We start from the raw sequence: 19,007 nt of genomic DNA on the forward strand, positions 1-19,007 counted from the left end.
CCACAACACAGAACATCATGAGAGATGACACTGAACTTCTCAATATACAACGCTATTAAATGATCATATTTTAAGAACTGAGTCTACAATCTAAGCTGAAGTCAGTCTCCTCTAGGATTCTGACATATGACCCACACCCAGGACTCCTCACTGACTTATAACCAAGCTATAATTTAAAAGTTAGAAGTTCCCATGCCTAGTCTGGGTCTTTTTTAAAAAATGACAAAAAATGACATGTATAGTTACACATCATAAAATCTGAAAGTATATTTTTATTGAGATATATTTTATATCTCACAAAAATAATCCAAGTGTATGATGAATTTTAGTAACTTTACTGAGTGATGCAACCTCACCAAAAATCAGTTTTAAGACATTTTTATGCCCCCATCTCAGCTTTAGGTAACCACCAATCTACTTTCTTCCTCTATAAATTTACCTTTTCAAGACACAACATACAAATGGGATTATAAAATATGTGGTCTCTGGGTCTGGCGTTTTTCATTTAGCATAATGTTTTTGAGTTTCATCCACTATGTAGTGTGTGTCTCTTTGAGTCCCAGTCTTTACCACAGAAGTGATCTTAGGCACCAGGGGAAAAAAAAGACCCCATATCAAGCCACACCTGACTTTAAGGGTGAAGATGCATTTTTTGAACTCTACATCTCCTCTACAGTATCGTCAACTTTTTGACATGTGCCTATGGTTGGCTCCACTAATGGTTCTAGGACCTAATTCTTTTGATAAGAATAGGCCATTGGTTTAACAGTCCTACAGAGAGTCAGAAGCCAAGAGTTCTGGATCAAGACCAGGCTCTGAGTCCAGTAGAATGTGGAGGGGTGGGTGGGGAAGATAATAAAAGATCCATTGTCCTGGTGAGAAGTGGGGCCCATGTCCAAGAGCCTACTGAGAAAGAACAGAGTCCCTCCAAAGGGGCAAAGAAAATACACCTGTACCTTTTAGGTACCGTGCAAGGGGGTGAGGCAAAATTGGTCCAATGGAGAGGGTGTTCAGTGGAGCCTAGATATGATCACCAGCCTGAAAACGACCCCTGTGTGCATGGAGGAGTCACTAAGGGAGGTGGGCCAGACTGGACTTCCTGCATCATCTGACACAAACTAATTCAGCTCAGACTAGCCTAAGGACAGAAGCAGGAGGTGTAGAAGCCTGGCAGCTCCATAGTTCCTTTGTCTTTGTTATTAGAATAGGTCATCAATATGGGAGCTGCTTAATTAATGTCATGAAACAGGAGAAGTAACAGGAGTTAGGAAACCATCAGTGACAAAAACCACCAAGTACTGGTCCTTCTCTGGCCCTAAGCAGCAAGAGACCTTTAGGCAACTCATCCAACCTCCGCTGAGAGGCAAATTGCTTACCTGTAAAACGAAGATGATAACATGCACAGGAAAAAAACAACATGATGATAAAAGAGATTATGCTTATGCAGGCACCTTCTAGATTATGGAGTAGTGCACATTTGTAAGGTGCTATTCATATTATCCTCATGAGATTTTAGAGCTTTAAGGACCATGAAGGTCACCAAGACTAGTAATTTCCAAAGTTTGTGTTTGTAGCATCAGACTTGACAGAAATGCCTTGGAGAATGAGGGAGAAGAGGAAGTGGAGGCCAAGTTCATCCAGCTTCAGACCCCCAGTCCATCTCCCTTACTGTCCCATCCCTCCCAAACAGTCCCTTACATCCATCTGGACATTTACAGAGAAATGTCATTTGAAGTAAGAGTTCTTCAGCAAACAGAAATGATCAAATCCTTCTGTAGATCAAGTTGCTGGAGACAGAGGAGACAAGGAACAACTTTGTTCAGGGTGATGCAATATTTCATCATGGGGTGGGTGCTCTACTGTCAAACCAGTAGAGAGAGTAGGCATGGAAACCCCACTTTTCAGCTCAACTTCCTGCAATATCATTTGCTGCCTCATTTTATTCTAAAGATAGTGCCACTGATCATTTATTCTTTTTCTGGTTCTCTTGCTAAACTTCACTCACTTTCATTACAATGATTTCTTGTTGCTTATGCATCCCAAGCTGTATCTACTTTTCTGACCTCTACCTTGGACACTTAACTGTCCTACAGAACATCTTAGACTCAACACATCTAAACTGAACAGAAGCCTTTGAAGTTGACCCACAACTACCCACAACCAACTTCTCAGACTCTGCCTTAGACCTGTGCCAAAATACCCATCGTGAAAACTTTTCACTCACTTTTAACTTCTCTTGATCTCACATTCTCACCCAAAGGTCTCACCTCGTCATTTAAAATAATCTCATTTACCTTCTTCTTTGGTGAATCATATATATCATTTTTTAGGAGTAGTGAGGTGAGAAGAGACAAAAGAGAGGTACCCACCTTATCTTCCTTGATACTATATCCTTATCCTGATGGAGTGGGGGGGCGGGGAGAAGGGCTTCTCTCTCTCTTATGGTGAGTAAAAAAGTCCTAAAAAAGTTCTCAGCCCCTACCCTCTATGTCTAGATCTCATCCTTAGCCCTTTCTTCTCCCTGCAACTCTTACTGACAAACAGAGCTCCCAGTAATCTGCCACTCACTTGAACTCCTTTATCTTTAGTGGATGGGCTTGGAATAACTGTGCTGCCCTCTCAGGAACCCTCCACAGCCCTGGCCACAGCTAAGTGACAAAAAGTCCTAACCCACCGACTAGCCACAAAGACATTCTGATTTCCCCCCTAAAGAACTATAAGGCCAGGAGAGAAGCAGGAAAGAGGAGTAAACCAACCACACTCAGCAAAGGTGAGAGGCAAAAGGGCATGGAACATGCGTGAGCCCTGTGACAATGGCCTCAGCCCCCATGGGCACTCCAGCTCCCAGCTCCAGGTACAGGAAAGTCAGCATCATTCCAGCTCCATGAGATGCCCATTTCCTTTCCATCAAACCCGCTTCCTCTGAACTAACCTGGGTGGATTCAGCTCCTAGCAACCGAAACTTCTGGACTAGAAAAGTCACCCCAGGTACAAGAGACTTGCATTCTAAAATTAGTTGAGGACATAATAGATTTCTATAAAGTAAAACTTTCAGATTACTAACTACATTTTAAATAGCAAAACATATTTTAATCATTTTGGTAGAACTTTTTTGATGTGGACAAGAAACTTTGGTCATCTTTTAATGTAATTTCCATATGCAGAAATTTTAATTTACAGAATTAAAATTTACAGAATACTGAATATAGTTCCCTGTGCTATTAACAGGATCATCTTAAAAGATACAGAGTATATAAGTACAGCTTTATATGATCAATTCAGTTCAGTTCAGTCATTCAGTCATGTCCAACTCTTTGCAGCCCCATGAACCGCAGCACGCCAGGCCTCCCTGTCCATCACCTACTCCTGGAGTTCACCCAAACTCATGTCCATTGAGTCAGTGATACCATACAACCATCTCATCCTCTATCATCCCCTTCTCCTCCTGACCTCAATCTTTCTCAGAATCAGGGTCTTTTCAAATGAGTCAGCTCTTCTCATCAGGTGGCCAAAGTATTGCAGTTTCAGCTTCAACATCAGTCCTTCCAATGAAAACCCAGGACTGATCTCCTTTAGGATGGACTGGTTGGATCTCCTTGCAGGCCAAGGGACTCTCAAGAGTCTTCTCCAACACCACAGCTCAAAAGCATCAATTCTTTGGCACTCAGCTTTCTTTATACTCCAACTCTCACATCCATACATGACTACTGGAAAAACCATAGCCTTGACTAGATGGACCTTTGTTGGCAAAGTAATGTCTCTACTTTTTAATATGCTGTCTAGGTTGGTCATAACTTTCCTTCCAAGGAATAAGTGTCTTTTAATTTCATGGCTGCAATCACCGTCTGCAGTGATTTTGGAGCCCCCAAAAATAAAGTCAGCCACTGTTTCCACTGTTTACCCATCTATTTGCCATGAAGTGATGGGACCAGATGCCATGATCTTAGTTTTCTGAATGTTAAGCTTTAAGCCAACTTTTTCTATGATCACTGAGATCTAATATCTTGAACATCAATAGTTTAACTGTTTTCAAACATGGCAATATTTGTTGAGGTTACTTTTGGTTACCTAAAATGGATTCCAAACCCCCAACTTTTTACCAGCTTTTAAATTATCTTTATCATACCGTGCTTTCAGCTAATACATTTTGCTGTTGCCTAGAGACTGTCTTCAACCTCCATTTTTACTTTTATTGCTAAAGACTGAGGAGACCCTTAAACTAAGTAGAGCCTAAAATAAGACCACACATGGTCGCAGGATATAAGCAATTCTCATGTATAAAGACATAGGCTTTCTGACACCTTGTTTGACAATGGACCATTTCAGGGGGCTTTGAGATTCCACCTGAATCCAGCTATATTCTCAGAACATATTATAGCATAATCTATATAATGGTGTAAAGGGAAAATGTCATGCAAAATGGGCACAATAAAGGAGAGAAAGGATATGAACCTAACAGAAGCAAAAGGTATTAAGAATAGGTGGCAAGAATACACAGAAGAAATATATAAAAAATCTTAATGACGCAGATAATCATGATGGTGTGATCACTCACCTAGAGCCAGATGTCCTGGAGTGGGAAGTCAAGTAGATCTTAGGAAGCATTACTACAAACAAAGCTAGTGGAGGTAATGGGATTCCAGCTGAGCTGTTTAAAATCCTAAAAGATGATGCTGTGAAAGTGCTGCATTCAATATGCAAGCAAATTTGGAAAACTCAGCAGTGGCCCCGGGACTGGAAAAGGTCAGTTTTCATTCTATCCCAAAGAAAGGCAATGCCAAAGGATGGTCAAACTACTGCACAATTGTACTCCTTTCACAAGCTAGTGAAATAATGCTTAAAATTCTCCAGGCTAGGCTTCAACCGTACATGAACCAAGAATTTCCAGATGTTCAAACTGGATTTAGAAAAGGCAGAGGAACTAGAGATCAAACTGCCAACATCTGTTGGATCACAGAAAAAGCTAGAGAACTCCAGAAAAACATCTATTCATTGACTACACCAAAGCCATTGACTCTGTGGATCACAACAAACTGTGGGAAAGTCTTAAAGAGACAGGACTACCAGACCACCTTACCTGCTTCCTAAGAAAACTGTATGCAGGTCAAGATGCAATAGTCAGAACCAGACATGGAACAATGGCCTGGTTCCAAATTGGGAAAGGAATATGACAAGACTGCATATTTTCACCCTGCTTATTTAACTTATATGCAGAATACATCATGAGAAATGCTGGACTGGATGAAGCACAAGCTGGAATCAAGATTGCCAGGAGAAATATCAATAACCTCAGATATGCAGATGATACCACCCTTATTGCAGAAAGCAAAGAGGAACTAAAAAGCCTCTTGATGAAGGTGAAAAGGGTGAGTGAAAAAGTTGGGTTAAAACTCAACATTCAGAAAACCAAGATCATCACATCCAGTCCCATCACTACATGCAAATAGATGGGGAAACAGTGAGAGACTTTCTTTTCTTGGGCACCAAAATGTCGGCAGATGGTGATTATGGCCATGAAATTACAAGACACTTGCTCCTTGGAAGAAAAGCTATGACAAACCTAGACAGTATGTTAAAAAGCAGAGACATTACTTTGCCAACAAAGGTTCATATAGTCAAAACTATGGTTTTTCCAGCAGTCATATACAGCTGTGAGAATTGGACCATAAAGAAGATTGAGCACCAAAAATTGATGCTTTTGAACTATGGCATCTGAAAAGACTCTTGAGAATTCCTTGGACTGCAAGAATATCAAACCAGTCAATCCTAAAGGAAATCAACTCTTAATATTCATTGGAAGGACTGATGCTGAAGTTGAAGCTCCAATACTTTTGCCACCTGTTGGGAAGAGCTGACTCATTGGAAAAGATGCTTGCAAAGATTGAGGGCAGGAGGAGAAGGGGACAACAGAGAATGAGATGGTTGGATGGCATCACTGACTCAAAGGACATGAGTTTGACCGAACTCTGGGAGATGGGGAAGGACAGGAAAGCCTGGCTTTCTGCAGTACACGGGGTCGCAAAGAGTCAGACATGACTGATTGACTGAGCAGCAACAAATGATAGACCTGAGTTCACATCTAGATTATACACCTTTTGTAAACATGGACCACATTTCACACACACTCTATAACAAAATACAAAATGCCAGGTGTTGGTGCTCAAATGACATTTACTATTAAAACACTATAAACTCAATGTCTTTCCAACTTTTTTTTAAGATGGAAAAACTTCTTTGCAGATGGAGTCTTACAGAAAAACATTACACAAATCTAAAAAATGAATATTTTAAAGTTGCTCTTACTGAAGAGAGACTGTAAGACCTGGAACCCACTCTGTGACCACCTTGTACATGTCAATCATAGAGAACAGTTGGGAAGATTAATTCTGATAACCTTGGAATCCATCAACACTCTAATCATCTTTAGTTGGTAAACATGTGCATGAAACTACCAGCTGGTAGAGGGTTCCTGTGGATCTGAGTAAACTTAAATAAGAAATAGCCCAACTCTCACAAGAGCAAAGCTTTTAAACTTTAATCTGGATAGGAATCTCTCAGGGATCTGGTTAAGATGTATATTCTCAAGAGCACTGGGTTGTGCCTGAGAATTCTGGATTTCTAACAACTCCATAGTGATTCTGATCTTGCTAGTCTAGGGATCACACTTTGAGTAACAAGAAAGAAACTGAACATTTCAGATGATGGTCCTTTGTCATCTATACCCACCCTAAGAGCTAAAGGACTCTTATCTTGATTTACCTCTGTGCTGTTTCCAAAACATCTGGTATTTGACAGAGATGTTTTCCAGTTATGTTTTAAAAGATATGCAGTGGTCAACTGTCCTGAGTCACCTCTGATTTGACTACAGGAATGTGCCTCCATCAGATGAGACCTGGAGGCACCTTTGCTTCGTTCCCATGCTAAGGTATCTGTCCAAGGGGAGGCTTTGTGCTCTACTGGACATAATTCCTGCCATGTGCAAAGGACTGTGGAAGATGGTACATGCCTCAGCTGCTCTGGCTGTTCCTAGAAACCTCTTCCCCTTTTCTAGAGTTCCAGTGACTTCTTACCCCCTAAAATTTCTTTACTCTCCCCTCCCTTTAGGGAGAGGTGTTTTTAGAGTAAGAGCTCTCCCTTCCCCATTTCTTAATCAAGAGACAAAGTTTCTGATCTGCTCTTCAGAACCCAGGTTTATAAGTGACATTTGTGACTCCAGGCAAAGGACTCATTAAAGGGTCAATGACCCAGTGGGTATCAGTTACACCCAGTTACACCTTCTGTCTCAAGAACCTTTAGAGTAACCTTTTCTATTTTACATGTATAACTACTGCCTTTTAAAATTCCATTATTTGCTTCCAGGAGCTAACGACTACTTTCCTCCTTTCTATTCACACAAATTAGAATAAGGACATTAACAGGACATGGATTTTGCCTTTTTCATTCACTGTTGTTACCCCAGTGCCTGGCCAAATGCCTCATGAATAAAAGGCACTCAAGCATATTCTGAGTGAATGAATAAATCAAGCCCTCCTGCTATAAATACTTTGCTTCAAATTTCAGCCTCAATTGATTTTTCAAGCAGTAGTTTTTTGTTAGCTGTTGTTTTCCAACTTGGGGAAATTCATGTTTCAGAGTGAAGTGTCTGGTTCATCATACTGTCATCAGCAAAGGTCATTAATGACTCCAAGGAAATAAGATAGAATCTGGATGATAAAGTCTAGCACTTTTTCCTTTGTGCTTAGTCAAGTTTCACTTGCTCCTAGGGTACCACGTGCAAAACTGCCATTCAGACCAGAGTCCCTGATGCAAAATGGCTTTAAGATGGCAGTGGGGCCCAGGTATACTGACAAGAACCCTATAAAGTAGCCGTGCTCAGGGCCTTTAGGGGAGAGAATATGTACTTCTTCAGAAAGAAAGCTCATATCTTTCCATTCTTTGATCAAACAGTCAAGATTTTCTTTGCTTCTGAATTAAACTCAAGCTCATTCTATTGGCATGAGCAACACCAGGAAGAAGGACCCTTGTTGGGGACTAACTAACCCAGGTTATAGAGACTCAGATAATTCATGTCAACAGATCTATGACATGGAGCTCTTACCAGACACATTGGAAAGCTCTTATTAAATATCTGGGGCTACCCTTGTGGCTCAGATGGAAATATCTAATAATAAAGATGAGCTGATAGCATGATAGGCAGGGTATGAGTTAAGCTGGTATGAAGAGTGATGGCCACCAGCCACTGACAGCCTGAACAATTCTGATTGGCTAATGCCTACTCCACTGGATGCTGAATACTTTAAATATTAAAAGAGTTAGAAGAGTTTTAGGAATTCTCTCTTGGCTAACCATAAGTAAAGTGAAACATTTAAAATAACTCCACCTCTAAAGTATTAAATTTACTGAAGATTGAATGAATGAGCAACTAAAAAATGACTAAAAGAATGAATGAGGACAGATGGTCTAAGAAAAGCATAATTGATTAGTAAAGTTCAGAACTTGAGAGCCCCCTGATACCAGGTCTTGCTCTGAACTGTGAGTCAAGGCAAGTTGCACCACCTATTGCTAAATATGGTAGGAATCCAACCTTGAAGGAGTAGATACACCTCACAAATTCCCCCAGGAAAGCCCTCTGCTACAACCACACTAAATGCTTTGTTACAGTGAGTAACTGATATTTTACTTTTCCTAAGCATTGGGGAAAATTTGGGGGGAAGCTAGATCAGGCTTGTTCTTTACCCACAGATCCTATGCATATGTCATACAGGCTGTCACATGCAAGTCTAGCTCACAGTTCACTCACTGTCAGGAACGGACAATGGACAGTAACAGGCAGAATAATCTCTAAGACGGTGGCTCTGAAACATGGTGGGTCTGATGAAAGCCTATGGAGCATGTCTGCTAGAAAATGCCCACATGCAGTTTCATGATTTCTGTGGATTCCTAAATAACCAACCACAGGAAGTGTGGTGGCCACAGAGAGACGTGAGCCAGGTAAGAACTACCAATTCTGAGGGTACAGAACCTATCATGGGACTCCTCCTGCCACAGGAATGCATAACTTTTTCCAGGAAGGGTATTTTTCCTGGCCCAGTGCACCTCTACTGCCTTTCAACGCAAAATGCATAGTCTCCATCTCACATCTCTGGGAGGATTATAGCTGCTAACAGATGAAACCTCTGTCATGCAGCAGATCTCTGAAACATTAGATGGTGTATGAAAACTACTATCATAAATACCCTCTGAAGTCCTTGTGACCTACTTTGGTTTTCTTTTCCACTAAATTATTTCTAAGCAAGTTCTAGAGGATGATAGAGTCACTGAATTTTGGAGCTTCAGGCCTCTCAGACATGATTGAGGCTGAATGCCAAGACTCAGGACGAGGAAGCTGCTCCCTGCCTAACACAGCTACCTGGCAGCCAGGTGTTCATGGACAAAGTGCTCTCTGTCTTCACTCAACTCTATGTACCAAGAACTATGCATTTTTCATCTCCCTCAATGCCATTATATAACTCAACCAATAATTTATGGCATTTAGGTGGTTTGTTTATTAATGCTAATTAGGTAGTATCTCCAGGAGAGCTATATTTATTCTGTTGCATGTGTTGTGCCTTTGAGAGCATTAAAAATAAAATATGCAATTTACAAGAATTAACTAGGAATCTCATTTTTGTCCCAGGCTGCTTTAACCATATTTTGCTGAAAAAGAAGTTCTAAAGTATCAGAGTGTCTGGTGGTGGTGGTTTACTCACTCAGTTGTGTCCAACTCCATTTCCTTCTCCAGGAGTTGGCCCAGGGATCAAACCCAGGTCTCCTGCACTGTAGACAGATTCTTTACCAACTGAGCTACCAGGGAAGCCTACCTGGTAGAAATGCAGAAGAATTGCCTGGAATTAACTGGAGCAACAGTTAGAACTGGACATGGAACAACACACTGGTTCCAAATAGCAGAAGGAATATATCAAGGCTGTATATTGTCACCCTGCTTATTTAACTTACATGCAGAGTACATCATGAGAAATGCTGGGCTGGAAGAAGCACATGCTGGAATCAAGATTGCTGGGAGAAATATCAATAACCTCAGATATGCAAATGACACCACCCTTATGGCAGAAAGTGAAGAGGAACTAAAGAGCCTCTTGATGAAAGTGAAAGAGGAGAGTGAAAAAGTTGGCTTAACGCTCAACATTTAGAAAACTAAGATCATGGCATCTGGTCCCATCACTTCATGGCAAATAGATGGGGAAACAGTGGAAACAGTGGCTGACTTTATTTTTGGGGGCTTCAAAATCACTGCAGACGGTGATTGCAGCCATGAAATTAAAAGACACTTATTCCTTGGAAGGAAAGTTATGACCAACCTAGATAGCATATTAAAAAGCAGAGACATTACTTTGCCAGCAAAGGTCTGTCTAGTTAAAGCTATGGTTTTTCCAGTGGTCATGCATGGATATGAGAGTTGAACGGTGAAGAAAGCTGAGTGCCAAAGAATTGATGGTTTTAAACTATGGTGTTGGAAAAGACTCTTGAGAGTCCCTTGGCCTGCAAGGAGATCCAACCAGTCCATCCTAAAGGAGATCAGTCCTGGGTTTTCATTGGAAGGACTGATGTTGAAGCTGAAACTGCAATACTTTGGCCACCTGATGAGAAGAGCTGACTCATTTGAAAAGACCCTGATTCTGGGAAAGATTGAGGTCAGGAGGAGAAGGGGATGATAGAGGATGAGATGGTTGTATGGTATCACCGACTCAATGGACATGAGTTTAGGTAAATTCCAGGAGTTGGTGATGGACCAGGAGGCCTGGCGTGCTGCGGTTCATGGGGTTGCAAAGAGTTGGTCATGACTGAGCGACTGAATTGAACTGAACTGAACTGAACTGGAGTGAACAATGCACAAAATGTCTCTAAAAACATCCCATGTATAAAATGTGAAGGCCTGATAATCTAAAATTTCCTTAGGTCAACTTCAACTTTTATGTGTGAAAGGTATCATTTTTCATGCTATTTGAAAAAGGTGAATACATAGAAGCTCTCCATTTGACCAGTTATAGCAGTTATATACTATTTTCTGAAAAATAGTAGGTTCCTGTTATTCCTAAGAAGTATATCCACTTCTCTGGAATAATTTCAATGTTCCGTGTAAATAGAACTAATTTCATAAAATTGCCCACCTTCTTTAATTACACAATAGGCTTCTGTGCTAAACTTTAAAGGTATCATATTCAAACAAAAAGTAAAGATGTTCAGTGCTTATATGCAAAATTAAGCTATACCTGTGAAGCTAAATTAAAATGAGCTCAAGAATGAAGCTAAGCCTCGATGAAAACAAAAAATAAAAGCAAAAGAAGAAAAATAAAAAACAGGCTGTGGATTTTGTTTTGTGGCTTCTTAGTCTTACTTCTTGGTTCACATACTATTGAAGCTTAGCTTGAAGGATTTGAGCATTACCTTGCTAGCATGTGAAATGAGCACAGTTGTATGGTGTTTGAACATTCTTTGACATTGCCCTGCTTTGGGGCTGGAATGAAAGCTGACCTTTCCCTGTCCTGTGACCATTGCTGAGTTTCTGAATTTTGCTGACATATTGAGTGAAGCACTTTAACAGCATCGTCTTTTAGGATTTGAAACAGCTCAGCTGGAATTCCATCATCTCCAGTAGCTTTGTCCATAGCAATGCTTCCCAAGGCTCACTTGACTTCACAATCCAGGATATCTGGCTCTAAGTGAGTGATCACACCATTGTGGTTATCTGTTTTATTAAGACCTTTTTTGTACAGTTCTTCTGTGTATTCTTGCCACCTCTTCTTTATCTCTTCTGCTTCTGTTAGGTCATTGCTTTTCCTGTCTTCTATTGTGCCCATCTTTGCATGAAATCATCCCTTGATATCTATACTTTTCTCAAAGAGGTCTCCAGTCTTTCCCATTCTATTGTTTTCCCCTATTTCTTTGCACTGTTCACTTAAGAAGGCTTTATCTCTCCTTGCTATTCTCTGGAACTCTGCATTCAGTTGGGTATATCCTTCCCTTTCTCATTTGCTTTTCACTTCTCTTCTTTTCTCAGCTATTTGTAAGGCCTCCTCAGACAGCCATTTTGCCTTGGTACATTATTTTTTTCTTGGGGATGGTCTTGGTCACTGCATCTTGTACAATGTTGCAAATCTCCATCCATAGTCCATCAGGCACTCTGTCAGAGCTAATCCCTTGAATCTATTCATCACTTCATCTGTAGAATGATAAAGAATTTTATTTAGGTCATACCTGAATGGCTTAGTGGTTTTCCCCACTGTCTTCAACTGAAGTCTGAATTTTGCAATAAGGAACTCATGATCTGAGCCACAGTCAGCTACAGGTCTTGTTTATGCTGACTCTATAGAGCTACTCCATCTTCACTGCCAAGAATATAATCAATCTAATTTCAGTATTGACCATCTGATGACGTCCATGTGTAGAATCATCTCTTGTGTTGTTGGAAGAGGGTGTTTGTTATGATCATGTGTTTTCTTGGCAAAATTCTATTAGCCTTTGCCCTGCTTCATTTTGTACTCCAAGGCCAAACTTGCCTGTTACTCCAGGTATCTCTCAACTTCCTATTTTGCATCCCAATCCCCTATCATGAAAAGGATATCTTTTTTTGGTGTTAGTTCTAGAAGGTCTTGTAGGTCATCATAGAACTGTTTGACTTCAGCTTCTTCGGCATTAGTGGTTGTGGACATAGATATGGATTACTGTGATGGTGAATGGTTTGCTTTGGAAATGAACTGAGATCATTCTGTCATTTTTGAGACTGCACCCAAGTACTGCATTCTGGACTCTTTTGTTGACTATGAGGGCTACTCCATTTCTTTTAAGGAATTGTCACCCACAGTAGTAGATAAAATGGTCATCTGAATTAATGGTCATTGTCCATTCCTGCCCATTTTAGTTCACTGATTCATAAGATATTGATGTTCACTCTTGCCATCTCCTGCTTGACCATATCCAATTTACCTTGATTCATGAACCTAGCATTCCAGGTTCCTATACAGTATTGTTCTTTACAGCATCAGAATTTACATTCACCACCAGACACATCCACAAGTGGGTGATATTCCCGCTTTAGCCCAGTCTCTTTAGTCTTTCTGGAGCTATTTCTCTGCTCTTCCCCAGTAGCATAATGGAAACCTACTGACCTGGGAGCTCATCTTTTGGTGTCATACCTTTTTGCCTTTCCATACTGTCCATGGGGTTCTCAAGGCAAGAATACTGAAGTGATTTGCCATTTCCTTCTCCACTGGACCACATTTGCTAAGAACTCTCCACCATGACCTGTCCGTTTTGGGTGGCCTTGCACAGCATGGCTTATAGTTCCACTGAGTTAAGAAGGCTGTGATCCATGTGATCATTTGGTTAGTTTTCTGTGATTGTGGTTTGACCTATTGTCAAAACATTCATTGTTGTTGTTTAGTTGCTAAGTCATGTCCAACTCTTTGCTACCCCCATAGACTGTAGCCCACCAGGCTCCTCTGTCCATGGGATTTCCCAGGCAAGAATACTGGAGTGGGTTGCCATTTCCTTCTCCAGAACTTTCTGACCCAGAGATCAAACCCACATCTCCTTGCCTTTGCAGGGAGATTCTTTACCACTAAGCCCTCTGGGGAGCCCTTCAAAGCATTTGTAACACACACTTCTAAAAATCCCAGAGAAGAGTGTGTAGATGTTTATAGAGGACAACACTGAAGTGCTGGCTTCCCTTTTCTTTCCCTAACATAGTCTCAGAGATGAGCCTCAGCATCCACACAGTCCCAGATGGTCAGGGGTACATTTCAGTATCATTAGGAATCTGATTACAAATCAGGATGAGTTTGCTATAAGCTTAGAGATAATGATCTTAAATAAAGAATCACTTACTTTATTCCCTAAATTCCTCTCAATCCCACTGTTGTGATTTTATTTCAAAAACAATCTGTCTTAAAATTCCAGGAAAACAGTTTTTGGAAATTTTCTGAAATCAAGGGCAACCCTTACATAACTGATTATGAAGAAGATATATTTATACATGTAAGTGTGTGAGTTGTTGTGTCTCTGTGTCTCTGTTGATCTGTGAATCAAGATCTCTAATTGAAAACTGTATTAAAATCTGAATCTGCATCTTTCAGTACAGAATAAAAGAATACTGACAAAAATGTTTTGAACAAACAATCCACCGTCAAAAATTATTTAAGTTAGCAAAGACAGTCTTTTTGTCCCAAAATTGGGACCACAACTGACAACAAGTAGACAACCAATAAATGCTTGCTGATTGGAAAAGGCCCCTTTTCTTACCTTAGAACATGAGGAGAAGCGTAATGAAGTTGCTGGCACAGCTCTTCCAAAGCTGTGTTCCAGCAGAACTGGGACATCCAACATCTCCAGCTGCATCCCAACGCCCTGTCCAATAATAGTTTTTAAATGTCTGTATGCATGCTAAGTCACTTCAGATGTGTCTGACTCTTTGTGACTCTATGGACTGTAGCCTACCAGGCTTCTCTGTCCATGGGATTCTCCAAACATGAATACTGGAGTGGGTTGCCATTCCATTCTCCAGGGAATCTTCCCAATCCAAGGATCAAACTTCTATCTCCTGTGGCTCCTGCATTGCAAGTGGATTATTTACTGAGCCACCAGGAAAGCCCCTTTTAAATGTTTACTAATGTTTTAAAATGGATCGTTTCCTCCCCTTAAGAGTCTGTAATTTATACATAATTCTAATTCCTCCTTTTAAGAGTCTGTAATTTATCACATATTAAATATTAAACCCACATAAGTGCTACAATTAGTCTTCAATGCACAACTAAACCCCAGGAAAAGGTATTAGGTGTTTGACAGTTTTATTCCTTTGATTGATAACAGAACTTGGAAGCTTAGATGGTCTAATTCTGTGAACTACAGCTTCCAAAGAATCAGTATATATTGTTTTCTCTTCATGTTATCACACACCAGAAACAAAGCTAACCATGAATAATCTATTATGAATTCTACTTTTGAAAATAAATTCTAGGAAAGAGTTCAATGTAATCTACCACTAAAAAAGTAAATAATTGATGGCCTCTAAGCCTTTTGGGCAAATGAGGCCTACCTTTGCAGTGCTTATTTGGGCTCCAAATTTTATGAAAGAATGAAGTCCTGCTAAGACTCACAGCAGAGGAAGGCAAGATAGTGTGCCAGCTGCTCTAAGATTAGGAACCTAAAAGATTTAAACTTAGTCCCAAATCCTTGAGTAATAAATGTATCAGCATCTAGAGAAGCCTACAGGTCTTGAACATGAATTGCCTCATTAACTGTGGTCATGAGCATTCAGAGGCTGTGATAATAGAAGTCCAGTTCCACTTAATGCTCTCAAATTATGACTATAGTTTTCACATTAACGGGCAAGTAGAGTAATTCACAGCAGTAATAGCACTGACTCCTGCAATCACTTGCTCACTCTGGCTTCATAATAACACGAGATCTGTGTGCGCCTCTGCTGTTTACCATCCTGTGCTCCACACGGTGCCTGGACTAAACAGCATGTGCTGAAGAAATCTACACAAGATGCTGCCCTGAACAGTCTTATTTAATCCTCACAACAGTTTGTGAGACAGGAAGGGAAGCAGTTATTCCTGTTTTCACAGGAGAGGTAGTTCCCAGATACCATGTTGTCATTGTCACTAAGGCTCATTAGACACTGCCAGTGTGCTAAGCATTGTGAATGTATTAACCTGCTCATTTCTAACACAGTCAAGATATTGATAACTGTCAGTAGCACCCCCATTTCAGAGATAAGAAAACTGAAACAGAATAATAAAACAACTAGCACATGAGTATTAATATAACTATTATATAACTAGCTATTACTCTTAGTAACAAGCACAAGGATTGAGCCCAGGCAATTGGCTCCAGAGTCCACACTTTTAAAGCAAGATAGATAACATCCTGCCTTGAGATTCACCTGCCCAATAATGTCCACCTGCTTTGCCCTTGGTCACATGGCTAGTTGATGGCCAGGCCAAGGCTAATCCTGTCCTCCCTCCAGCCCACCTCTCTGCCTTGACAGATATGTCAATCATCACCTGTGAAAACAAAACCTCCCTGGGCCTCAGCACAAGCATAATACAACATGTCTGCTGTTAAACCAATTCTTCGAAGGAACCAAGGTCAACTTCTACCTTTATAAGCAAGAAAGGTCAAAGGCCTCAGGGTGAAGGAAGCAACCACTGGGAAACCTCCAGGGACACTCATATCAAGATACTTGCTCCTGAAGTTGCGCCTGCTAGGTACCACAGAACCTGTTACATGTCACCAACGTCCACTGTAAACTACAGAGTTAATTTCATCATAGAGGAGGTTTTCATTTCAATAATCTTGTATGTAATTAAGCTTTCATTACCATTTTAGGTAAACCTCATAGTATGGGTACATGCTAGAGCTTTGTGATCCCAGAAATGCACGGGAAATGAAAAAAAGAAACACACAGCCTGTATCTTGGAGAGATTCATTGTAAGAAGCTCCTTCCTAGGAGACAACCTACCTTAACACTACATAACACAGTCAACATTTTAGCAAACAATACTGAAACATGTTTGTCTGGAATACAGGGTGCTTCATATGCCAACACAACCAAGAGATTCCTAAATCATTCTAAAAGTGAACATTTATTTATCTTTCCACATAAATTGGAATAAAAGCTTATAAGCTTTTATATTCAGGTTTTCTCTGGCAGGAGAAAAACATCAGAAAAGCTTTTTGTAGGAAATAGATCAAATGCACAGTGATTTTCTTCCAAGCATCTCATTTATTTTCAAATATCAAACATAATCAGGCATTAAGTATGATAATAAGACATATTTACTAAGAAACCTGGTGTCTGACTTACCTATTGGATTTCTATTGAAGAACAATACTGGAACTCTCAAAATGGACTCCAACATTTTGTTGTGCAAAGTTTGTGAAGAATTAACAAGAATGTAGAATATCAACAGAGATCTTGTGATGCCAGAAAGGACAGTACCTACAGATAGAACTGAAATAAAGATAAATAACTTAGTACAAAGATCTTTGCCTTTTCTTCAAAGATGCTAAATCATGTCGGGCAGATTATAAAGATATTATGCATTTCATTCCATAAATATAGTTTATATATAAATTTATATATAAAATATAGAATGAAAAAAAGTGAAAGTGTTAGTCACTCAGTTGTTTTCCGACTCTGTGACCCCCTGGACTACAACCCTGTCCGTGGAATTCTCCAGACAAGAATACTACAATGGGTAGTCATTCCCTTCTCCAGGGGAATCTTCCCAACCCAGGGACCAAACCTGGGTCTACCACATTGCATGCAGGTTCTATACCATTTAAGCTACCAGGGAAGCTCAGACTATAGAATAAATTCATATAAATAATGGATTCTATGCAAGTTTAATAATTTACAAGATACATTTATAAAGAAGAATAAAATAATCACTATGTTCCTCTCATTAAATAAAAATCATATGGGGAAAAAAAGTATAAACCACAATTTCAGGCTTTCTTAGTTCAATTACAAGTTCTAATAAAAAACTTTGAAGAACAAAAATTATAAAAAGTAGTTGATCTTCCTTTCTCCATATTTCAAATCTCAGTATTAACAACATGTCTAAATTTACAACATAACCTAAATTTGAGGAATGCTTTGATACCAGCATACAACAGGAAATAGGAGAAATGATTTACTATTTCCTTGTAAATGGTAAATGTATATCAAAATTTGCTATGTAAAGTAGAAACTTCCATGCTCAAGTTGCTTTAGAGTATGAAAATATTACCATAATAAGTTGCAATCAGAAAAGTCCTTAAATAATTTAACTGTAAGAAAATACAAATTTATTTTAACACATGATAATTAATCTAAACAAGCAATTAATCTCTCACTAATTGTTATACAGAAACATGAAACTTTTGGAGATGAATATAATCACTTATATATTTTATTAATGACATAAATGAGTACCTACTATGCACACAGAAATTAAAATAGCCCTCCTAACATTTCCTGAACTCACAATGGTAAAAAGAGTGGAAAAACCTTCTGTAATAAATATTCCACCAAGTATACCTTTTTCTCCCTTCAGCTAGCACAACACTGAAGGTTGCTCAAATTCCTAAATTCAATCAACAGACATTTGCATTAGCCCAACATAGTCTATGAATGTGTAACAGAATCCTTTAGTTCTTCCTTTAAGTCCCCATAGTCTGCCATTTGAAAGGTAAACAATGAATGGATTAAGTTTCTTAGCAAGTGATCAATGTAATAAACACCAAATTTCAGTGAGTGGGTTCTTAAAAAGATAACACACTCTTCCTTTGCAGAAAATTTGTGTAAGGGCTTCCTGTAGAATATTTAATATATTAGATGAGAATTCCCTTTAAAATGTATGGAAAGCTACATATTTTCTAAACATTCCTGTGAAAGCAGAGAGCTGTATCAGTCTGGCAAGCCAGATGCAAAATAATTACACAGTTGCAGATACAATAACAATATGATCTCCAGGTAAGAAAGAGAAGGAATCCTGATTCCTAGACACTGCATTTTTCCCTGCTTAACCTCTCTCTTGGTAATTATTGAAGCCCGAGAGATGAGCAGTGTGGCAAAGAGGAGTTTACCCACCTGTGAGGGAATAATATTTATTACTTGGAGGAGTCCTTGCTGCCAGAGGATTTCATCCAAGTTCAATAAAAGCCAGGGTTTATTCAGATAGAATTGGAATGATCTGAACCACAGGGTGGGGATCTGTTTCTAACCCCCTTGCCTATTCATATAATGATATAAGATTTAGCTAAAGCAACCTATTAGAATGGATAATAGCCGTGTATTTCCAGTGGTTGATTTTCCAAACTTGCAACCCTGGTTTAGCTTCCAAAATCCAGTACAGAGCAAATTATGTCTTCATTCAACCTGTTTCTTCAAGTAGATATTAAAAATAATCATTCTAATTAATTCACAGAGAAAATGCGACTCAGTCTCTTATTAATCTGTT

General features: G+C 39.6%; 1 protein-coding gene across 1 annotated transcript in view; it reads right to left on the minus strand.

Moving 5' to 3' along the window:
* Positions 1 to 19,007, minus strand: part of LOC133049148 (ATP-binding cassette sub-family C member 4-like) — a 352,243-nt gene that overhangs the window by 273,943 nt on the left and 59,293 nt on the right. Inside the window, exon 19 of the mRNA XM_061133057.1 lies at positions 16,868 to 17,014. Coding sequence (XP_060989040.1) covers positions 16,868 to 17,014 — 147 coding nt within the window. The remainder of the gene's footprint in view (positions 1 to 16,867; positions 17,015 to 19,007) is intronic.

Source organism: Dama dama, chromosome 30 (genome assembly GCF_033118175.1).
Source record: "Dama dama isolate Ldn47 chromosome 30, ASM3311817v1, whole genome shotgun sequence".
Taxonomy (NCBI): Eukaryota; Metazoa; Chordata; class Mammalia; order Artiodactyla; family Cervidae; genus Dama; species Dama dama.